The sequence below is a fragment of the Terrapene carolina genome, unplaced genomic scaffold (genome assembly GCF_002925995.2).
Source record: "Terrapene carolina triunguis isolate 2854851 unplaced genomic scaffold, T_m_triunguis-2.0 Scaffold275, whole genome shotgun sequence".
NCBI classification, from domain to species: domain Eukaryota; kingdom Metazoa; phylum Chordata; order Testudines; family Emydidae; genus Terrapene; species Terrapene triunguis.
In genome coordinates this window covers 1,160,356-1,179,344 of record NW_020664626.1, presented here as the reverse complement: position 1 = coordinate 1,179,344, position 18,989 = coordinate 1,160,356, and the positions used below count along the sequence as shown (strand labels likewise).

Here is an 18,989-nt window from a genome sequence, read left to right as displayed (position 1 = left end):
CTTTGCCAACTCTAAACCGAACTGCCTACAGTTTCATATGATGATCGTTTGCCAAGACAAATCAGGCAGGCGGCAGTAACATACGTAGCATCAAACTGTTCAGGGCCCGATTCTCCCTTGACTTACACAGACTTCAGTGGAGCCACTCCGGATTACACCAGTGCAGGTTGGTGGGGATTTAGACTCATGGTGGGTGGTTTATTTTTCTTCCCTCAATTTGGGACAAATCTTCCAACCCTTTTTTCTGGCTATGTATATCTCAAAGACAGTGTTTGTGGAGATTTTTTTATGGGATTTTCTCTGTGGCTTTAGGTAGTCTGGAAGGTTTGGGTGGAGAAGATTAGTTAGTTGTTATTTGCAGTTGCTGGATATGTTCTTTTATCCTGTGTTTTGTACAGCGCCTAGCACATTTGGGCCCTAAACCCTGAGTGGCACTGATGGAAATGAGAGTAGCGCTATGAAGAGAGAAGCAGATGGTGTTTAAAATGATAGACCGTAATATTGCTAGGGGAGCCAAGTGACCTAAACAACAGGGGTAAAGTCCTGGCCCCATTGAAGTCAATGGCAAAACTGCCATTGACTTCAGTGGGTCCAGAATTTCACACCTGGCTTGAAACGTTTGATTTCCGGGTGTTTTAATAAGTGTGAATTTCTAAGATCTGGTCTTTGAATCCAGAAGTTGCCAGATAACAGTGCTTATTGCATATAGTCCTGGGTGCTTTCCCAGAGAGGCACCCAACAGGAGAGAGGGCAAGTCTTCCTCCCATACTATTTACATACCACCTGCTGGACCAGAACCTGGCCTCTACTGCATGCTCCCTAGACAAGAGGGAAGATGCTCAGGGGGGTAAGGCTGGGAACAGGGAGACCTGTATGTCTGCCACAATTCCCTGTGTGAGGCTGGGCTAGTCAGTTGATCTCTCTGTGCCTCAGTTTCCTCATCTCTAAGATAGGGTTAATATACTAACCGATGTGAGTTCGGAGTGAGCCTTTCTGTTCCGGCTGCTGATGCTGCTCGTTCTCAGAGCAGCATCACGAGCTCTAGGTCTCTGCTGGTAAATAGGAAGGACCCAGCGGCTGAGTCACACAGCAGCATATGTTGCAGGGGAATGTGATGTGTGGGTGGAAATAAACATTAACTGATGGCCTGGCAGCGTGGGACAAGATTTTCGAGTGCTCAGCTCCCAGATCCGGAGCTGGATTTTCAAAAGGACTCGGCTCCCGGTTAGGCACCTAAATTGATTTTCACAAATGCCAGCGGCACCCGAATGCTAAGCATTGCCCCTCCGCCTCGGGAGCTAGCGGGAATAAAACTAGCCTTGCCTGGGAAGGAGCACGTGGGTCTGACGGTGTAACACAGCTCATTCGAGCTTCGTGACCCTCCTCCTTGGACCCCTTCTCCCAAATCCTGCAGGTAAAAGGCTGTTTGTTGTAAGTGCCAGCCCCACAAACTCATCCTGGGCTGTCAGCGTGACCACTCTTTCCATTGGATTGCGAGGCTCAGGAAATTTGGTGCTTTCATTAAAGCCCCAGCTCCTGGAGTCAGCTGGTTCTGAGAGACTCCTAGCTTTCATTTTAAAAAGCAGTAAGTGTCTAATCCTCACGGGAGTGGGGAAAAGCTTGAAAATACGAATTCTGAAGGCTCAAATACCAGAAGACAAATAAAGCAGAAGAGCCCCAAGTGTGTTATTTTTACAACCTCGTGATGTGTAAGCCAGGCCTGTGGTTATTGGGGGCTTGACTCATGACGTTTGAGCGCTTGGGGCTGGTCCCCACCCTCTTGCGCCTGCGGCCGTCATTTACAGCTGAGCCAACTGGGTTCAAAATGCTCCAGTTCTGATCCAGTAGGGGCAACAAGGCAGAATTTATCCTGCAGCATCTTTCATGCTGGGGATGGCAAGAATGCAGCAGAACTCTGAGCCCTGCCTGGGACGTGCAAGCTGAAAGCCGTTGGTCGATCCCAAACCCAGCTTCCCACGTTGCCATTTCTGCAGCGTCACGGTGCAGGGCAGAACAGCACTTTACACGTGTCCCTGGCAGAGTCGTTCGACGTAAGCTGTTCCTCTTACTGTATCCTTCCCTGCACTAAAATTGGAGCTCTGCCGTTGGAAGAGTATCTGGAAACCTCCCGATAGTGAGCTCTCTGGGCCCAGGTATCCTGTCCAGACAACAGGGCCCTGCCCCGTGACTCGGGTTCCTAGGCAGCACTGTCATACAAGCAAATACCAACTCATTACTGCTGCATTACGCTCAGAAGAGCAGTCACACAGCTCTCAGCCGACAGCACATCTCCGTTACGATGGGTTCCCCCATCCTGCAAACGCTTCCGTGCTAAATTGTGCTACCACATGTAGTGCCGTACACTCACAGCATTAACGCTGAGCACGTGTTAAGTCTGTGCAGGATCGGGGCCTGCATTTGGATGCCCTTTGCATCCCTTATTTTGTTCCTTTCTGATGTGTAAACGTCACGGTGTCCCACATGTGCTGCTTGGCAGGTTTTGAGCCATGCGATGAGCTCTCCTGAGGAATTGGAGTCAGGGCAATGTAGTGCTGACTGGGGAATCTCTGCTCAGGAAGCCTTCAGATTCCACGATTCCCCAGCTCCAACTGAGCTGTTTCTGTGGCTTTCATGGGAACCTTCAGTCTCTCCCCCCTGACCGTCTCTTCCTCACCCACTGCGCCAGGGGAAAGGGAACTCGCATGTTTCCCTGGAGTGTTTCTTGGGAGACTGTCCAAGAAGCACAGGGGGATAGACCATTGCAAATCCTCCAACCCTGCAAGCACTTACACACATGCTTAACTTTAAGCACAAGCCCAACAGGATTATACTCACGTGCTTAGAGGTGAGCATGTACCTATGGCTTTGCAGGGTCAAGGCCTAGATGGGTGTAGTTGTGATTGCAGTTTACTGCATCTGCAATAGCTCACTTGCAGCCCTTACATACCGGTCCTGTGGAATTTAACCAGTACGTTTCAATAAACATCTACTGGGGTTCTGGGGGAATCATGCTTAGAAACAGAGAACAGAAGCCTTTCTGTAGTGGGGTTTTTTACCCATCTATAGCAGAGATATAATTTTATATTGAATTCTGCAGGATGGTTTGGATTTTAATGGCCACTGAGGTACATTTATAACACGTGAATGAATAATGAATAGATGTTTTAAAAAATGGTTAAGCAGTTCTAAAGGTCAACAGGTTGCTTATGATCATCGATAGCATCTTTTACTGATGTGCTAGTTTCTATCTATAACACATGCTGCTTGGATGCTGTTGCTACAAGAATAAGAATACACTATGTCTCTTCATCACTTATTAACCCTTTATAAACTATGTATAAACTATTTATAAATGTACGCGCACACACACAAGTTTGGGTTGTTTTCTTGCCCGTTTTGTACCCTGAGGACATCCTGTAGCTAATTGGAAGTGACGTATTCTCCTCTTACAGGTAGTTCTTGCCATGCCTTATGATACCCCCGTGCCAGGATACAAGAACAACACCGTGAACACAATGAGGCTGTGGTCTGCCAAAGCACCCAATGACTTCAACCTTCAGGAGTGTAAGTGCTGTCTCTCTGCAGTTTCTGTTCATTGCTTACCTTGGACGCTCGCTGGGGCAGGGAGGGTCTCTGGGGTGTGTGTGTGTGTGTGTGTGCGGAGTGGGGCCCCAGATACAATCAAACACACTGTAAATGAAACATAACACACAAGGGTATATTTAAATCGGTCCTCCCACTTTGTTAGGGAAGGGCTGGCATCTCTGGCCAAAATAAAAATTGTTCTGAATCTTCAGATGTCAGTTCTATTGGAGGGCAAGTAAATTTGAGCCTTCAGTCCACTTACCTGCAATGCAGGTGTGGAGCAATGAGGCCAGGCTGCCAGGTGTCACACACCCCATGCCACAGTCTGTATTTCCCAGCCCTGCCCGCATGCCTGCAGCTCCACCTGAATGGGCCAGAAGCTGCAGTTCCACCTGTGGCTGCTAGAGGCCACCATTGAGCCTGCCTCCGGTTGCTGGTCTGCTTCTCTCTGGCCTCATGCTGCTGGAGGCTGCTGCGTGAGGAGTGGTGGTGGCAGCGGTGGGGCAGAAAACGAGCTCGGTGCCAGGCTCCCCCTGCCAGACCCTGGGGCCTCAGGAAGTCCTCTTTCCCCTGCTGAGGGACCCTCGCTCTTCTCCTAGACAGCACCTGCCTATCGCAGCACCCACCCCCCTGTCCCAGACACCCCACTACTCACCTACCCCAGACATCCCAGCACTTTCTACACAGCCACCCCCTGACTGCAGCTAGCCCCCATTGTCCCAGATGCCCCAGCATCCATCCACTAAACCTGGACAGCTTCTAGCTACCCCTCTTCCCCTCCCCCACCACCCTAGGACACCCTCCCACCTACCCACCCACCCCTGTTCCTGCCCAGCCTCAGAGCTGCCCAGTTCTGTGCTGCTCCACCAGGCCCCTCCCCACCAGGGCTTGGGGCAGGATCTACTGACCATAAGCCCAAGTCTCTGAGGTTATGCAAAGACTTTATAAATATGTAAATGGACTCTTTCAATAATTTGCATACCGTGTCATGTGGAGCCGCAGAAAACTTGGCAGGTGTGTGAAGACTGGGCCGTGCACTGGCATGAAACAGGAATGATGCCATTTTAACAGCCTGCTCTGAGCAAGCTTTCCTGCTCCCCCATCTCCCCCACTGCACCTGGTCATCCAGTGCACCTCAGCGCTGCTCATTGGCCAGTCCTGGATAAAACAGACCACGCAGAGACCTCCCGAAGTAGCCCCACATTTCCCTGGTTCTGTGAGGTCCCAGCTCTGCCACAGACGCCCCCTGTGATCTCGGTTAAGTGACATGATCTCTCTGTGCCTCAGTTCCTCAGCTCTAAACTCCCACCCTTCGTCTTGTCTGCCGAGTCTGTAACTCCTCGGGGCCGGGACTGGCACTGTGTTATGTGCAGCGCCTCGCGCCACGGGGCTCTGATCTCAGCTGGAAGGACCTTGGCTCCAGGGTCAGTGGGATCAGGTCCTAGCTCCCTCCCTCCTTCCCTACTGTCAGTTGTATGAAGGACACGTGCCAAGGCATGTGTGTGTTAGGGGGTAAGGTAAACGTGTCGTCCTAATGGCTGTCTGGCCCTGCGTGCTGTCTCTCTCCTCAGTTAATGTGGGTGATTATATCGAGGCTGTGTTGGATCGAAACCTGGCAGAAAACATCTCCCGAGTCCTGTATCCGAATGACAATGTGAGTGACCGCCTTCCCTACGTGCCTTTTCACCCCTTGGGTGGATTGTGCCTCGTGAACGTTCACCCGGGGCCGGAGCAGGAGCCAGGGCCATCTAGGGCCTGCCCCAAAGCCCACTGAAGTCGATGGGCGCCGTTCCACTCGGCTCGGAGGCCCCCCAGCAGGTCACACTGCACCTAGGTGGCGGTTAGCCGCAGCGCGATGCTAGCACGAGCCAAGCTGATGCTGGGCCTTGTGTGTCTAGTTCTTCGAAGGGAAGGAGCTGCGGCTGAAGCAGGAATACTTCGTGGTAGCTGCCACCCTGCAGGACATCATCCGCCGGTTCAAGTCTTCCAACTTCGGCTCCCGAGACCCAGTCAGGACATGCTTTGAGACCTTCCCAGACAAGGTGAGCACCTGGCAGATGCCGCCTCTCTCCATCACGTCGCTTTCCAAAGCAGGCACTAGGGACCACATTGCCAAAGATTTAGGTGTTGAAATCCAGCCCCTACAGCTGCTTTCAAAATAGTGAACGTTTCTTGTGAAAAATGTGCCCCTTTGTCATTTGAATTTTTGGAAGCACGTTGGCCAGCTCTGCTAGAGCCATTCCTGGGCATCCATCCCTTCCCAGAGGCTTTGTGCATGTCAGGTGGTGATGGCCATGGACGCTGAATTAGCTCTGTAACTGCCCTGGGGGATTGCCTGCTCTACAGAGCGTTGGCTGGTATAGCTGTGCCGGCAGAACCTCTAGTGAAGACTTCGAGACCTTGGAGTTCTGCTGGCATAGCTACACCGCCTCCCCGTATGTCAAAAGAAGAGACGTTTCTTTCAGGATAGTTGTGTCTACACCGAGTGTTTTGCTGGCATTGTGATGTCGGCTAGCGGGGGGGAGTTCCCATGCTCAGCGCTGATATAGCTGTGCGACAAAGCTGTGTAGTGTGGGCCTGTGTAGGCCTGGGACTGCCCTGGGAGCACAGGAGCACGTCCCCGTGAGTGCGTCTCACCTGGGAATGTCTCCGCTGCAGGTCGCCATTCAGCTGAACGACACTCACCCAGCACTTTCCATCCCGGAGCTCATGCGGATCCTTGTGGACGTGGAGAAAATGGAGTGGGAGAAGGTGAGTGTGAGGGGGCAGAGCTGGGCCGGGCCTGTGTTCAGACCCTGCCTTGCCCACTCTTGCAGGAGGGTGGCCTTGGCAAGACCCAGGAGAGCCTCGTTTAACCCTGACTTTGATCCTCTCCCCAGTCGTGCATCCTCCTCTGTGGGGACTTTACTCTCCCGCTCGAGCCCTCCTGGCTTCGCTGCCTCTTGCTTCCTCTCCGCAGCGATGGGGGAGCTGCCCACAGCGGCCAGGGTCCCTCTTGACCGTGTCTTCCCCAAGAGCTTCTCGCCCCGCAGTTTCTCCTGCTGAGTTCCTGCTGTCTGATCTCCACCTCTCTTTCTGTTCTGCTGGGACTTCCCCTCTCCCCGCCTCCCATAGAATCATAGAAACTCAGGGTTGGAAGCGACCTCAGGAGGTATCTATTCCAACCCCCTGCTCAAAGCAGAACCAACACCAACTAAATCATCCCGGCCAGGGCTTTGTCCCGCCCACTCCATTTCCACTGCGCTCACTTCTCCCATATCGTCCCCCTCCCTCCCCACAGCTGGATCCACTTTCTGTCCTGTTTCCCCCCCGCGACACACGCGAGCTCTTTGCTGTAACTGGAGTCCTGGTTACTCTCCTGTTGGGCAGGAAGTGCCCCCTTCCGGCACGCTTTGGCCAGGGGTGACGGGGAGAGATCTCCCGGAGAAGAAGGGGAGGCTGCTCTCACAGCAGCTGTGGGACTGGAGAGGCCTGGCAGAGCTTCTGGAGGGCCCAGGGCTAATGGGCGTCAGAGTAAATTCATATAGCTATTGATTGGAGCGCAGATTTGAACCTGGGGCTCTCACATCCCAGGTGAGGGCCGAGCCACTGGCCTATAGGGTGACGCTGGCAGAGCCTTGGGGTATGTCTGCACTGCAGTAAAACGCCCCCGGCTGGCCCTTGGCTGCTGAGCAGGGCTATAGGATTGCAGTGTAGATGCTCGCGTGCTCCAGCCTGAGCCCAGCTCTGATCAAGGCCCGAGGGGCGCGCACGTGCACCTGAAGCACCGTTTTCCTGTCCCAGGTCAGGATGAAAACTTGAAATCTCGAAAATTCTTGTGAACCAAAAATAAATAAATAAATAAATAAATAAATGCAAATTCCGATTGGGCCAACAGAAATGTTTCCTTTCGATTTTGACCTTTTAAATCTTGTTTTTTACCTTTTTTTTTTTTTAGTATAAATTAACTACAAAATTGAAACCGTCATGAACTGAAATACGCGCCTTTCTAGGGTTTGAGACGGTTAAAACGGGACCTTTCGACAGTGCCCAAATTTTTGTTTCTTAAAAATGTTTGGGACCAGGGGATTCATCAGAGCTGACCCTTCCTGTTAGCAGGGCCGTGAGTCGGCATTTTCTGACGGAAAAACCTGTCGTGGGCCCCACCAAGCCGGTCTGAGCGCTGAAAGGTCGTTACTGTGCGGCGCTGTTAGAGATATCGGCAGAATCTGGTGCTGTCAGTTGTGTGTGTGTGAGAGAGAGATTCCCTGTCTCTGGGCAATGCCACCCCTCTGCTCTGAGATGTTGTCACAGTTTGACGGTTTAAGGCCAGAAGGAACCAGCCATTGAGTTAGTCAGACAGCCTGTAGCACCACCTGACAACCAAACTCCGAGCAGGGTATCGCAGCCCAAAGCAGACTGGACAATCCTGTGCCCCGGGCAGGGAACAGGAGGGACCGAGGTGACCTGGGGGAAGATTCAGTTAGACCCTGAGGACATGGACCAGCCAGCCCAGCACCTGCGGGGGCTCCTAGTCTGACCCAGTTGTTGAATTTCACCCAGACACCCCAGTAATGAGCCCAATGGAGTCAGACTCAAGCGTCTCAGTTGTTTGATGTGAGTGTGTTTGTCCCTCCCCAGGCCTGGGAGGTCACCAAGCGGACCTGCGCCTACACCAACCACACCGTGCTGCCCGAGGCCCTGGAGCGCTGGCCAGTCACCATGTTCGAGAAGCTGCTGCCGCGCCACCTGGAGATCATTTATACCATCAACCAAAGACATCTGGATGTGAGGGGCTCGGGCTCGGGACCAGGAGCTAGCCCCTGCTGACAGGGACCTCGTCTCGTCCAGGTCCCACAGCCCAGGCCTGGCCTGTAGGGCGTGGATCTGCTGCTCTTGGCGCACGTCCCACGGACGAGTCTTTGCAGCTCAGCATCACTGTCGCTCTGAGCCGCCACTCCCTGCCAGGCAGTGGCTCTGCCGTCTCTCCCCGTGGCTGCCCTGTACTGCGTGGTTCGGGACGCTGTGCTGGGTTCTCAGTGGATAAATAGCGGTATTTAGCCTCCAGCGCTGCCCGGCTGGTCCCTGTCACCTTCAGGGGGGAGTGGCTGGTAAAGGCCCCTGTGGGTCCTTGGTGCCCCGTCTGCCTTTGAAAATACCCCCTAAAAATGTAAACATGTGGGGTATTTTCCACCCAGGAGCAGCCCTAGGGGGCGCTATGACCCCGCTCCTGCTCCAAGGCAAGTACCTCCCTGCCCCCCATTGCTCTAGTCACCCCCCCTTTGCTTCTCACTGGCACTGGGGGAGTGGCAGAGCAGCAGCTGCACCCCCTGTTCGGGGGGTGTACCCCAAGTAGCCCCCCCCAGCAGAGTCAGGAGGGCTTTGACTCCCCCAGGCTGGGGGCAGCCCCAGTGACAGTCTAGCCCCTTGTCTGCATTTTAAGGCTGCGCCACTGACGTTTGTTTGTGTGTGTGTGTGTGTGTCCCGGCAGCACGTGGCCGCCCTCTACCCCGGAGACCTAGATCGTCTGCGCAGGATGTCCGTGATCGAGGAAGGGGACTGCAAGAGGATTAACATGGCCCACCTCTGCGTGATCGGCTCCCACGCCGTCAATGGGGTGGCCAGGATTCACTCCGAAATCGTGAAGAATTCCGTGTGAGTGACTCACCCGCAGAGCGGCCTCCCGTTCAGAGCTGGCTTTGCCAGGGAAAGGCTGTTTTTCCTCACTGCCCAGCCCTGTAAACTTAGCCTGGAAGCTGAGAGTCAAGCTGGGTTCTTTCCTCCTCGCACCAGCAGTAGAGAGACTGCAGGCCATACAAAGCTTTCGGTTACGTAAGAACGGCCGTACTGGTTCAGACCGAAGTTTGATTGTGTGTTGTGTGAAAAAATACTTTCTTTTGTTTGTTTTAAACCTGCTGCCTATTAATTTCATTTGGTGACCCCTAGTTCTTGTGTTATGAGGAGTAAATAACACTTCCTTATTTACTTTCTTCACACCAGTCATGATTTTATAGACCTCTATCATATCTCCCCTTAGCCGTCTCTTTTCCAAGCTGAAAAGTCAGTCTTTTTAATCTCTCCTCATACAGAAGCTGTTCTATGCCCCTTCTGTACCTTTTCCAATTCCAATATCTCTCTTTTAAGATGGGACGACCACATCTGCAGGCAGTATTCAAGATGTGGGCGTACCATGGATTTATAGAGAGGCAATATGATATTTTCTGTCTTATCGATCCTTTTTCTTAATGATTCCCAACATTCTGTTGACTTTTTTGACTGCTGCTGCACTCATTGAGTGGATATTTTCAGAGATCTCTCCAAGATCTCTTTCTTGAGTGGGAACAGCTAATTTAGACCGCATTGTTTTATATGTATAGTTGGGATTATGGTTTCCAATGTACATCACTTTGCATTTATCAACATTGAATTTCATCTGCCATTTTGTTGCCGTCACCCAGTTTTGAGAGATCCCTTTGTAACTCTTCGCAGTCTGCTTTGGACTTAACTATCTTAAGTAGTTTTGTATCATCTGCAGACATTGCCACCTCACTGTTTACCCCTTTTTCCAGATCATTTATGAATATGTTAAATAGGACCGGTCGCAGCACAGACCCCTGGGGGACACCACTGTTTACCTCTCTCCATTCTGAAAACTGACCATTTATTCCTACCCTTTGTTTCCTATCTTTGAACCAGTTACTGATCCATGGGAGAACCTTCCCTCTTGTCCCATGACAGCTTACTTTTCTTAAGAGCCTTTGATGAGGGACCTTGTCAAAGGCTTTTTGAAAATCTAAGTCCACCCTTGCAAACCCCTTCCCCACACTTGCTCCTAAAAAGGAAGGGGGCAGGCACTTACGTCATGGTGATGGAGGGGACTCTAGATCAGGGCTCTGTGCAAGAGAGAGAAGCAGACTTCGGGTAGATTCATCGCCTAGGTTTGGAATCGCAGTTTCAGCAGCTAGGCTCACAGGTAATTATCAGATGCATTTAGGGCCTAGTGCAGTTCCATGATGTCAACAGAAAGATTTCAGCTGGAGTTGTAAATAGAGTCAGGAGCATCTGAGGTTACAGTTTTATAAAACGCCTCTGGGAATGGACCTGTTCAGTGTCTCCCCTACTGCCCATGCATTTCAGATTCAAAGATTTCTATGAGATGGAACCAGAGAAATTCCAGAACAAGACGAACGGCATCACTCCGCGGCGCTGGCTCCTGCTGTGCAACCCAGGACTAGCAGGTGTAATTGCTGAGGTGAGCCACTCCAACGGGAGCTACTTAATCCCTAGTGTTTGTTCACAAAATAGTCTTCAGAGCAGTGTAAACAGATGGGGCCAGATCTTCAGCAGGTGTCAGTCCACGTAGCTCCAGGCAAGGCTAGAGGGGCAGCTGTCTCACTTCTTGAACATCTGACACACACATGCAATGATGGCTGAGCTTTAAAATCAGCTATCAGGAGTTAATCAAAGAACTGCTGACCTTTGGCTCCATCTTCCCATGGGCTGAGGATAGATCAGGGATTCTCAAACTGGAGGTTTATAATGGTGTTAAATATATAAACAAGTGTTTTTAATTTATAAGAGGGGGTCGCACTCAGAGGCTTGCTATGTGAAAGGGGTCACCAGTACAAAAGTTTGAGAACCGCTGGGATAGATTGTCGGAACAGCATCACCTCCCTTGGTGTCATGATATATGGAACGACAGTCTCTCTTAAATGGGGCATGCACTAAAGGAAATATCTACAGCTACTCACACAAACCGGCTCCGACACAGCTTGAGTTCCAGCTTTGTCTCCTTTGTTTACCAGGACAACGCCTTGCCAGGAACTCCATACAGCATACTAAGACATCTAGTGGCTGATAATACACTGCAAATACTCTGTCCATCTGGAAGTAATTCCTGGCACATACAGCCTTTCTTTGCTTAGCTGTATGGGAGTGCTGTGGAATTGTGTGATAGACTAAAATGTTTTTGTGCCAATCGTTTATTCCCAATACATTTAAACTCTAAAACAATGCATAGTAATAACCCAACCACGATAATTGGTGCCATATTTTTGCCAAGCCCGTCTTTTTTTTTCTTTCCCAGTCAGGACTGAGGCATTTCTAGCAGGGAAGTGACATTATGCAGCAAGTGAGACATCCAGCAAAGGACATTCATTTCCGGTTTTATTTCCTTAGAAAATCGGAGAAGATTTTGTAACGGATCTGAGCCAGCTGAAGACGTTACTGGATTTTGTCGATGACGAGGTGTTTATCCGGGATGTGTCCAAAGTCAAACAGGTAACGTGGACATCAGGGCAACTAGTTCATAGCCTAGTTCTCAGGCTGAAAATTCTGCTGGGGGCAGATGGGTGCAGCTCCATTGACATCAGTGGTGGTTCACCCGGCAGAGAACTGGGCCCACAGAATCTTGAGATGGAAAAGACCCATTAGCCGGTCTAGCCCATTCCCCCGACAGTGCAGGATTGTCCCATTTTTGGTTGAAACGGGACCATTTCAGGTTGAAAAGTTGAAATACCAAAACTCATTCCAGAATGAGAAGTTCTGAAAAATATTGATTGAGAAACTTTGAAATACTTTGATTCAGGGCAGCATAGCGTTAACCTGTGCCTGCCTGCGCTGCTTCATTGCCTCGCGGGAGCTGTAGTTTGGGTACCTCACGCCCATTCATCCTATGGGCTGGGCTCCCTGGCCACTACATTTCCCATGATGCATAGTGTTCATGGTACTCCCATGATGCAATGTGGCAGCTCAGTCAGAACGGACATCTTGGTGCATCATGGGAGATGTAATCTGGCCAGGAGCCTAATCCATAGGGGGAAATGGGCTTTGATGTACTGGAACTACAGATCCCTTGGGGCACCGCGGTGGCTCGGGCGGACACAGATTAATGCTGAGCCAACGGGAAACGTTTTAATTTGATTTTCCAAATGGAAAATCAGGACATTTTGGCACAATCAACATTCTCTAACATTCTTCCCATCGATGGACGATTCCTGACCGGCTCTAACATAAGAAACCCGACAGACCAGGTTTTGCTGCAGCAGCAAAGAGATTCGTGCTGGAGGCAACAGGCTGCTTTGGATTTGTCCCCATTTCTAGATGTCTGGCCGTGCCCCATTGGGAGTGAAATGTTCCTCCCATTTCTATCTTCTTACCCCCCTCGCCCCCCACGCTCTCGTTTTTTTCTTTCCTTATCCCGATTCCATAGTTCCATTCTTGCCTCCTCCTACCCCTGCTCATCTGGTCTTCCCCTCTTCTCCCATTCTTCCTCCTTCTCATACTGTCTTTTCTGCTCCCCTCTATGCCCTTTCCTTCCTCATGCTTTCCTCTTGGCTTCTCTCTGCCTTGGTCAAGTTACAGCTTCCATCTGGCCCCACCTTTCTACAGCTGGCTGGGCAGGAACTTGGGAATTGCCAGACTGGAGCAGACCATCTCGCTCACCCCATCCTGTGTTTGACAGTGGCCAGGCCCAGCTTCTCCAGAGGAAGGTGCAAGAAAGCCTGGCAGTTATGGGGTAATGTGCCCCCAGGGAAAGTTTCCTCCTGACCCCTGTCAGCTGGGTGTTGGTTTGTGCCCTGGAGCATGAAGGTTTATAGACCTTCCAAAAGTCTTGGTTTTTTTACCCTTACTCGTGTGACTCTTGTTATCTGTATAAATGATCCCTTTTTAATACTGCTAAGCTCAGGGCCTCCATGATACCTTGTGGCAGTGAATTCCACAAGCTAATTGTACACTGTGCGAAGAGGTATTGCCAATGATCTGTCTGAAATTTGGGCTGTTTCAATTTCAGTGACTGTCCCCTTGTTCTTGCACTGCCTGAGCAGTCCCCAGTCTACCTCGCTGCTCAGTCCTGGCTTCAGGCAGCCGTCTGCCCCTCCCAGAGGTTCCCTGGAGTGTTGTCTCAAGCTGTGAGGAAGAGGGATTTCCTCGTGCATTTCCAGACAGGGGCACACCGCGTACGTTTGCACCCTTGTCAAGCAATCAGTGGCATTGGCTTTGGCTGCAGGTGTCTGGTGTGCGGATAGAAGACACCTGTCCTACGAACCCCCGGGCGGGTGGGAGATCACCACTCACTCCCCAACCCACGGCGCTGAGCACTCCTGACTGGAGCTGGTCAGGAATTGTTCAACAGAATGTTTATCAGAAAATGGCGATTCAGGAAAACCAAAACTCTTCCTGGAAAGGTGTCGGTTTCAATGGAACTTTTGTTGGGAAGGCTCCGCAGGTCCAGGAAGTAATTGTGGGAGAGAGAGAGAGAAACCCACCCCAGCGTTGCCAGCAGCCCGGTGGTGAGGCTCTCACATGGGAAAACCCAGATTCGAGGCCCTGCTGTGAATCAGGGACTTGGTAAATGTTCACTGGGCAGAGAGAGAATCTGCCAGAGGAACTCTTGTTTTCCAGCCGGCTGCACCGTGACAGACGAGCTGTCAGACGGGTACTCAGCTATCTCCCCACTTTCCTTCCCAGGAGAACAAGCTCAAGTTCTCGGCCTACTTGGAGGAGACGTACAAGGTGAAAATCAACCCGTCCTCCATGTTCGACGTGCACGTGAAGCGGATTCACGAGTACAAGAGGCAGCTCCTCAACTGTCTGCACATCATCACCCTCTACAACCGTGAGCTGGGCTCTCACTCCCACCTCTCCGCGCGGCTGCCTGGCTCACTGGGTCTCGGGGGCCCTCTGGGTGCAGGACGGAGGGCTGTGCCCCGAGGCGCCAGTCCAACGGCGAGGGGGGGAGACTGGGTTTGTCTCGCAAAGTTCTGCCCCTCTGGCCTTGTTGGTCCTTTCCCAAGCAACGTTTGGTTCCTAAATATGTATTTTCAGTGCAAATAGTTTTCCTAACTTCCAAAGACCCACATTACTGTTGGTTAACGTGGGCTGTATAACCCCATGGTCATGTTGTGCCCCAGAAATACCAGAGCCCAATTTCTGCTCTGGGAGCGGATGGTCAATGTCAGTTCTTGTGTCTTCCTGGCAATGCTGATGGTGCTCTGAGGTGGTCATGACTGGAAGGTTTAGCACCGAAGCAGATGCAGATCTGGTGTCTATAGTTTTGTTTACTTAGAGTATAAACTCCTTAAGGCAGTGACCACATGTTACGTATTTGTACAGCACCTGGCACAACAGGGTCCTGTTCATGACTGGTGCCTCCAGCCGCTACTGCAGGCAGCCAAAGAACATCTTTGTTACTCTGCACCGTCACCCCTGAATTACTCTCATTTTATCCTCTCCATCTTTCAGGCATGAGAAAAGACCCATCAAAGTCCTTTGTGCCAAGGACGGTGATGATCGGAGGAAAGGTGAGACGTTTCATTAACTCTTCCTTTGGAGCACCGTTTAATAAGCTGAATTGGGTGCATGTCTCTGCCTTCTGCTGGAGGGAGACATATATTGCTGGCCATCTGGCTTCCGGTCTGTAAAGACAGGCTCCGCCCCCCGTTCTTAGCGCTGTACAGACACCGAGGGAGAGCATGGAGGGGAAGGCAGAGGCCTGGCAGAGGGAGCCAGTGGGGAAGGGATTGGCCTGGGGACGAAGAATCACAGCCTGTGGCTGCCATTGGGGATCTTTGCAGGACTCCAGTGGGCTTTGGAGGTTCACTCCGCCGTGGCCGCGTCCGTATCATCTTGCTGCCGTCCAGTGCTCTCTGTGTCCCAGGACTGGCGCCAGAGCAGCTGCTTGGTTTGAAAGAGTCTTTCTGCTGTCTCTGCTCAGCCCTGCTGCTGGTCAGTAGTTGTCTTCTCTTCGGGAGCGATCACAGCTCGTCTGCAGCGGCCGCTTGTGGTGCCTGCTGATCTCAGAATACACAGCCCTTGGCATATCGTTTTTAAAACCACATGCAAGCGTTGAGCCCCGTGTGAGCCTGCAGGGCCCCTGCCTCTTGAATGAAAGTGAGAATTTTCACTGCCCTGCCCCTGTGAACAGCGTAAGACTTGGGCTCCCAAACTCTATTGGTCTTGCACCACCTTGTCGAAAAACCGTTTAAAGAGAACGGATCAAGCTCACGTCTCATGTGCACCGGCCATTCCAGGAACCCCGGCCTAGGCTACTCCCCTTGATAACATCCGTTTTGATTGGAATCGCCAGAGGTGCTGGAACGAGGGGGCTGGGGGCTGCCGCATTCCCTGGCTTGAAGCGGTGTCCATCATATCCAGGGTTTGGTTCAATGGCTCTCAGCTCCCCCACTACACACATTGTTCCAGCACCCCGGGAGTCTCTCCTTTTCGCCTTACCGTGCATTTCTTTATTTAACTTTTTCTGTGTCTCCATCCCCCTCTGCAGGCAGCTCCCGGCTACTACATGGCCAAAATGATTATCAAACTGATCACGTCCATCGGGGACGTCGTCAATAACGATCCCTATATAGGAGATCGACTCAAAGTCATCTTCTTGGAGAACTACAGGGTGTCCTTTGCTGAGAAAGGTAAGACAGCAAAGGGGGTGGACTGCGTGGATGCTGTGAGTTGGCAGTGACTGTGCAGTTGGTGAGGAAACCATGAGCCGCTTTCCCTATGGGCAGTGCTGGGATTCAGGGGCAGGCTGAGAAATATGGGTAAGAGAACAAGCACGAGCAAGGGGAATACGGGAGCAGACGGGGGGATGGGGAGGATCTGACCAGAGCAGGGCACAGGGTTGTGGGGCTCCATTTAAACCTCCCTTTGGAGCTTTTCCCAGCATTCCCTGCTCCGGGATTTCAAAGCGTGGGGGGCTCCCGCCGTAAGTACCAGAGAAGCTGCACAGGCAGAACAGACCTCACCACGAGAGTGCAGCCCGTGTAGCTCTTTGCTGTGTCTGTTCGTGTTAGCACGAGGTGGGAGGCGTGAGATCCAGCTGAGAGCAGCCCCGAGGGCGATATTTGTGTGCTCCCCATCCTGGCCGAACCGGAGACGTGTCCCCGAGACCTTGTGCGTTCAAACGGGCATGGAGCTCTGGCTGTGCGTTGTCATGGAAACTCGCCCGGCGGTCCAGGCAGGCTGACCTGGAGGGTGTTTGAATGTCGGGTCGGGCAGCCCTGAACCAGAAGCGTGCGCCCATGTGTAGCACTGCTCTGGCGTCTCCTGTTCTGATGCAGCCCGTGCCTGTCCTCGGGTGCCCGGCCCTGGATTCTCCTTCGGCTCCCCAGCCACCACCACCAGCCGCATCACTTTCCAGTTGCACTTTTCCCCAGGCTCCTGTGGGGAAGGACCAGGCTGGGTCCTGGTTTCCTGCTCGTCAGAGCTGCTTGCTCCTGGGAGGGGTTGTCAGTGGCACTCCGGCCGGGGGCGGACGCGTCCCTGTGGGGCAGCGCTCCTGGCTGGTGATAGCAGCTCCCGGGAGCGGGGTGAGGATGGGGGCGTGTGTGCTGAGTGACTGGGAGAGCCTGGCTGCAGGTGACAGCCCAGCCCCTCGGCTGCGGCTGGGGAGCTCTGGGTCTGGGCTGTAGAGGCGACTTTGTGGCCCCCTCCCTCAAGTCCTGGCCGGCTCTGCGCCTAGCTGGTGCCCTGCGTTCTGTCCGCCGCTGGGGACTGAGCAGGCCCCAGGAGCTGCCGTGCCAGGCTGGCCCCTGTAAGACCTGGGACGAGGGGTAAAGAACAGCGGCGTGTTAACTGCCTCCTTCCTCTCCCCCCCCCCCCCCGCAGTGATTCCCGCGGCCGATCTGTCCCAGCAGATCTCCACAGCCGGCACCGAGGCCTCGGGCACAGGGAACATGAAGTTCATGCTGAACGGCGCCCTCACCATTGGGACCATGGACGGGGCCAACGTGGAGATGGCGGAGGAAGCCGGCGAGGAGAATCTGTTCATCTTCGGCATGCGGGTGGAGGACGTGGAGGCGCTGGACAAGCGAGGGTTTGTAGAACAGCATCGCAGGAGACCCAGGCTGCCCCCTGCCAGAGTGTCCTTAGCGCATACCCCATCGCCCTGTGCATTACAGGGTGAGCGGCCGTGGGCCAGAGCGGGAGCTGGGGGAAGGACGTGAGCTGTTGTGTGGAAAGGGGAGAGGGCGAGGTAGGTGCAGCCGCGTGCGGGAAGGAGACGGGGCCTGGGTCCGAGTCAGCATTCAGGAGTGGAGCAGGAATGGCTGCCAGTAACAGGTCGTTCTGGCTGGATTCAGAGCCAGGGACTCATGGAGCATCGCTCATGCCCCCGTGTGGCATTCTGGCCCTGGCAGGGGGTGGGAGGGACACTGGGGCCTGGTCCCAGGCACTGTCCGTCATGTGTCTGCTGCGTTGCGTAGCCAGGCCAAGGAGCAACTAGCAGAGGTTGCCGGGTGAGACTTCCCCCACCCCTGCGTAGCGCTGGGAAACAAGCCCTAGTCCCGACCGCTCCTGGAAGCAGCGGTGGCCGCCGGGGTACGTGGCTGCAGCAGATCTGGGCTGTAGCACCAGTTTTGTTAAAAAAATCAAACCAACCCCACACGCAGTCCCTTTGTGCCGCGGAGTCCAGCAGGTCCGGGCCAGCAGAGAGGCCGGGTCTGCTTAAGTAGCTCTTAAACTCCCACCCTTGCCGGCGGGAGGAAGCGTGAACGGAGACAAGTCCCCAGCTGCTCCAGCCCAACGTGAGGCTGCAGCGTGCGCCTCTCTCCTGTGCAGGTACAATGCTAGGGAATACTATGAGCGCATTCCAGAGCTGAGACAAGCCATCGACCAGCTCAGCAGCGGCTTCTTCTCGCCTAAAGACCCTGGCTGCTTCCGGGATGTCGTCAATATGCTGATGAACCACGACAGGTGAGAGCCAGTGAACTTGGTCCTTCGTTCCAATCCGGTGTGGAAGCCCCTGTGATCCTGGGTGCTCCTCACGATGGCCCTCGTCCATTGATGCCAATGGGCTCAATGGCCTTTGGATGAGGCCGGAAATACAGAGCTCTGGACCCTCTGGTGCAATATTCCCCATCCAGCTCCAGCCTGGGGAGATGTAGTTGGGTGGCCATGGAAGCTGGAGTCCAGATAAGGACATGGGACCAGGTCCAACCTGCCCTTCGTGAAAGCCCCGGTCCCCTTCCCAGGATGGCCCCACTCACGGTGCCAAGTGGGCTGGACTTCACGCAGCTGCGGAGCGATGTCCCCACGCTCTGGCCTTTGAATCCCAGCCCAGGGCAGCGGCTGGCCCTTGTACCCAGCGCTAGTGTGCAGCAGGCATGGCCAGCGTAACGCCCGGCCCGGTGCACGTCGGTTTCACCCACTGGTTCCCTTCTCCTCGCGCTGACGCAGGTCGCCTCTCGCTAAGGCCCTGTCCTGGGCAGGGCCTCGCTCACCCGCACCCCAGCGTTCCCTACGCCCCAATGGCTTCGGGGCAGAACGAACCACCACTGTGAGGCTGGAGAGCAACGTGGACGCCAGGCGAAGGAATCCCCCAGCCGGGGCCTTCCCGGCCCTTGTAACCCTGGTGCTGCGGCCCAGGCTGCTTCCCACGTTTGGCCAGGGCCCCACCCTCCCGTGCCTGGGTT

The 18,989-nt window shown here is 53.4% G+C and overlaps 1 protein-coding gene across 2 annotated transcripts in view; it reads left to right on the top strand.

The window, feature by feature from the left end:
• PYGB (glycogen phosphorylase B) overlaps window positions 1-18,989 on the top strand; it is a 38,988-nt gene that overhangs the window by 14,754 nt on the left and 5,245 nt on the right. For both annotated transcript variants that reach the window (XM_024213961.2, XM_024213963.2), the window contains 13 exons: window positions 3,453-3,564; window positions 5,157-5,239; window positions 5,484-5,627; window positions 6,244-6,336; window positions 8,206-8,352; window positions 9,056-9,219; window positions 10,702-10,816; window positions 11,743-11,844; window positions 14,035-14,182; window positions 14,809-14,867; window positions 15,848-15,989; window positions 17,185-17,392; window positions 18,136-18,270. In XM_024213961.2, coding sequence (XP_024069729.1) covers window positions 3,453-3,564; window positions 5,157-5,239; window positions 5,484-5,627; window positions 6,244-6,336; window positions 8,206-8,352; window positions 9,056-9,219; window positions 10,702-10,816; window positions 11,743-11,844; window positions 14,035-14,182; window positions 14,809-14,867; window positions 15,848-15,989; window positions 17,185-17,392; window positions 18,136-18,270 — 1,652 coding nt within the window. The remainder of the gene's footprint in view (window positions 1-3,452; window positions 3,565-5,156; window positions 5,240-5,483; window positions 5,628-6,243; window positions 6,337-8,205; window positions 8,353-9,055; window positions 9,220-10,701; window positions 10,817-11,742; window positions 11,845-14,034; window positions 14,183-14,808; window positions 14,868-15,847; window positions 15,990-17,184; window positions 17,393-18,135; window positions 18,271-18,989) is intronic.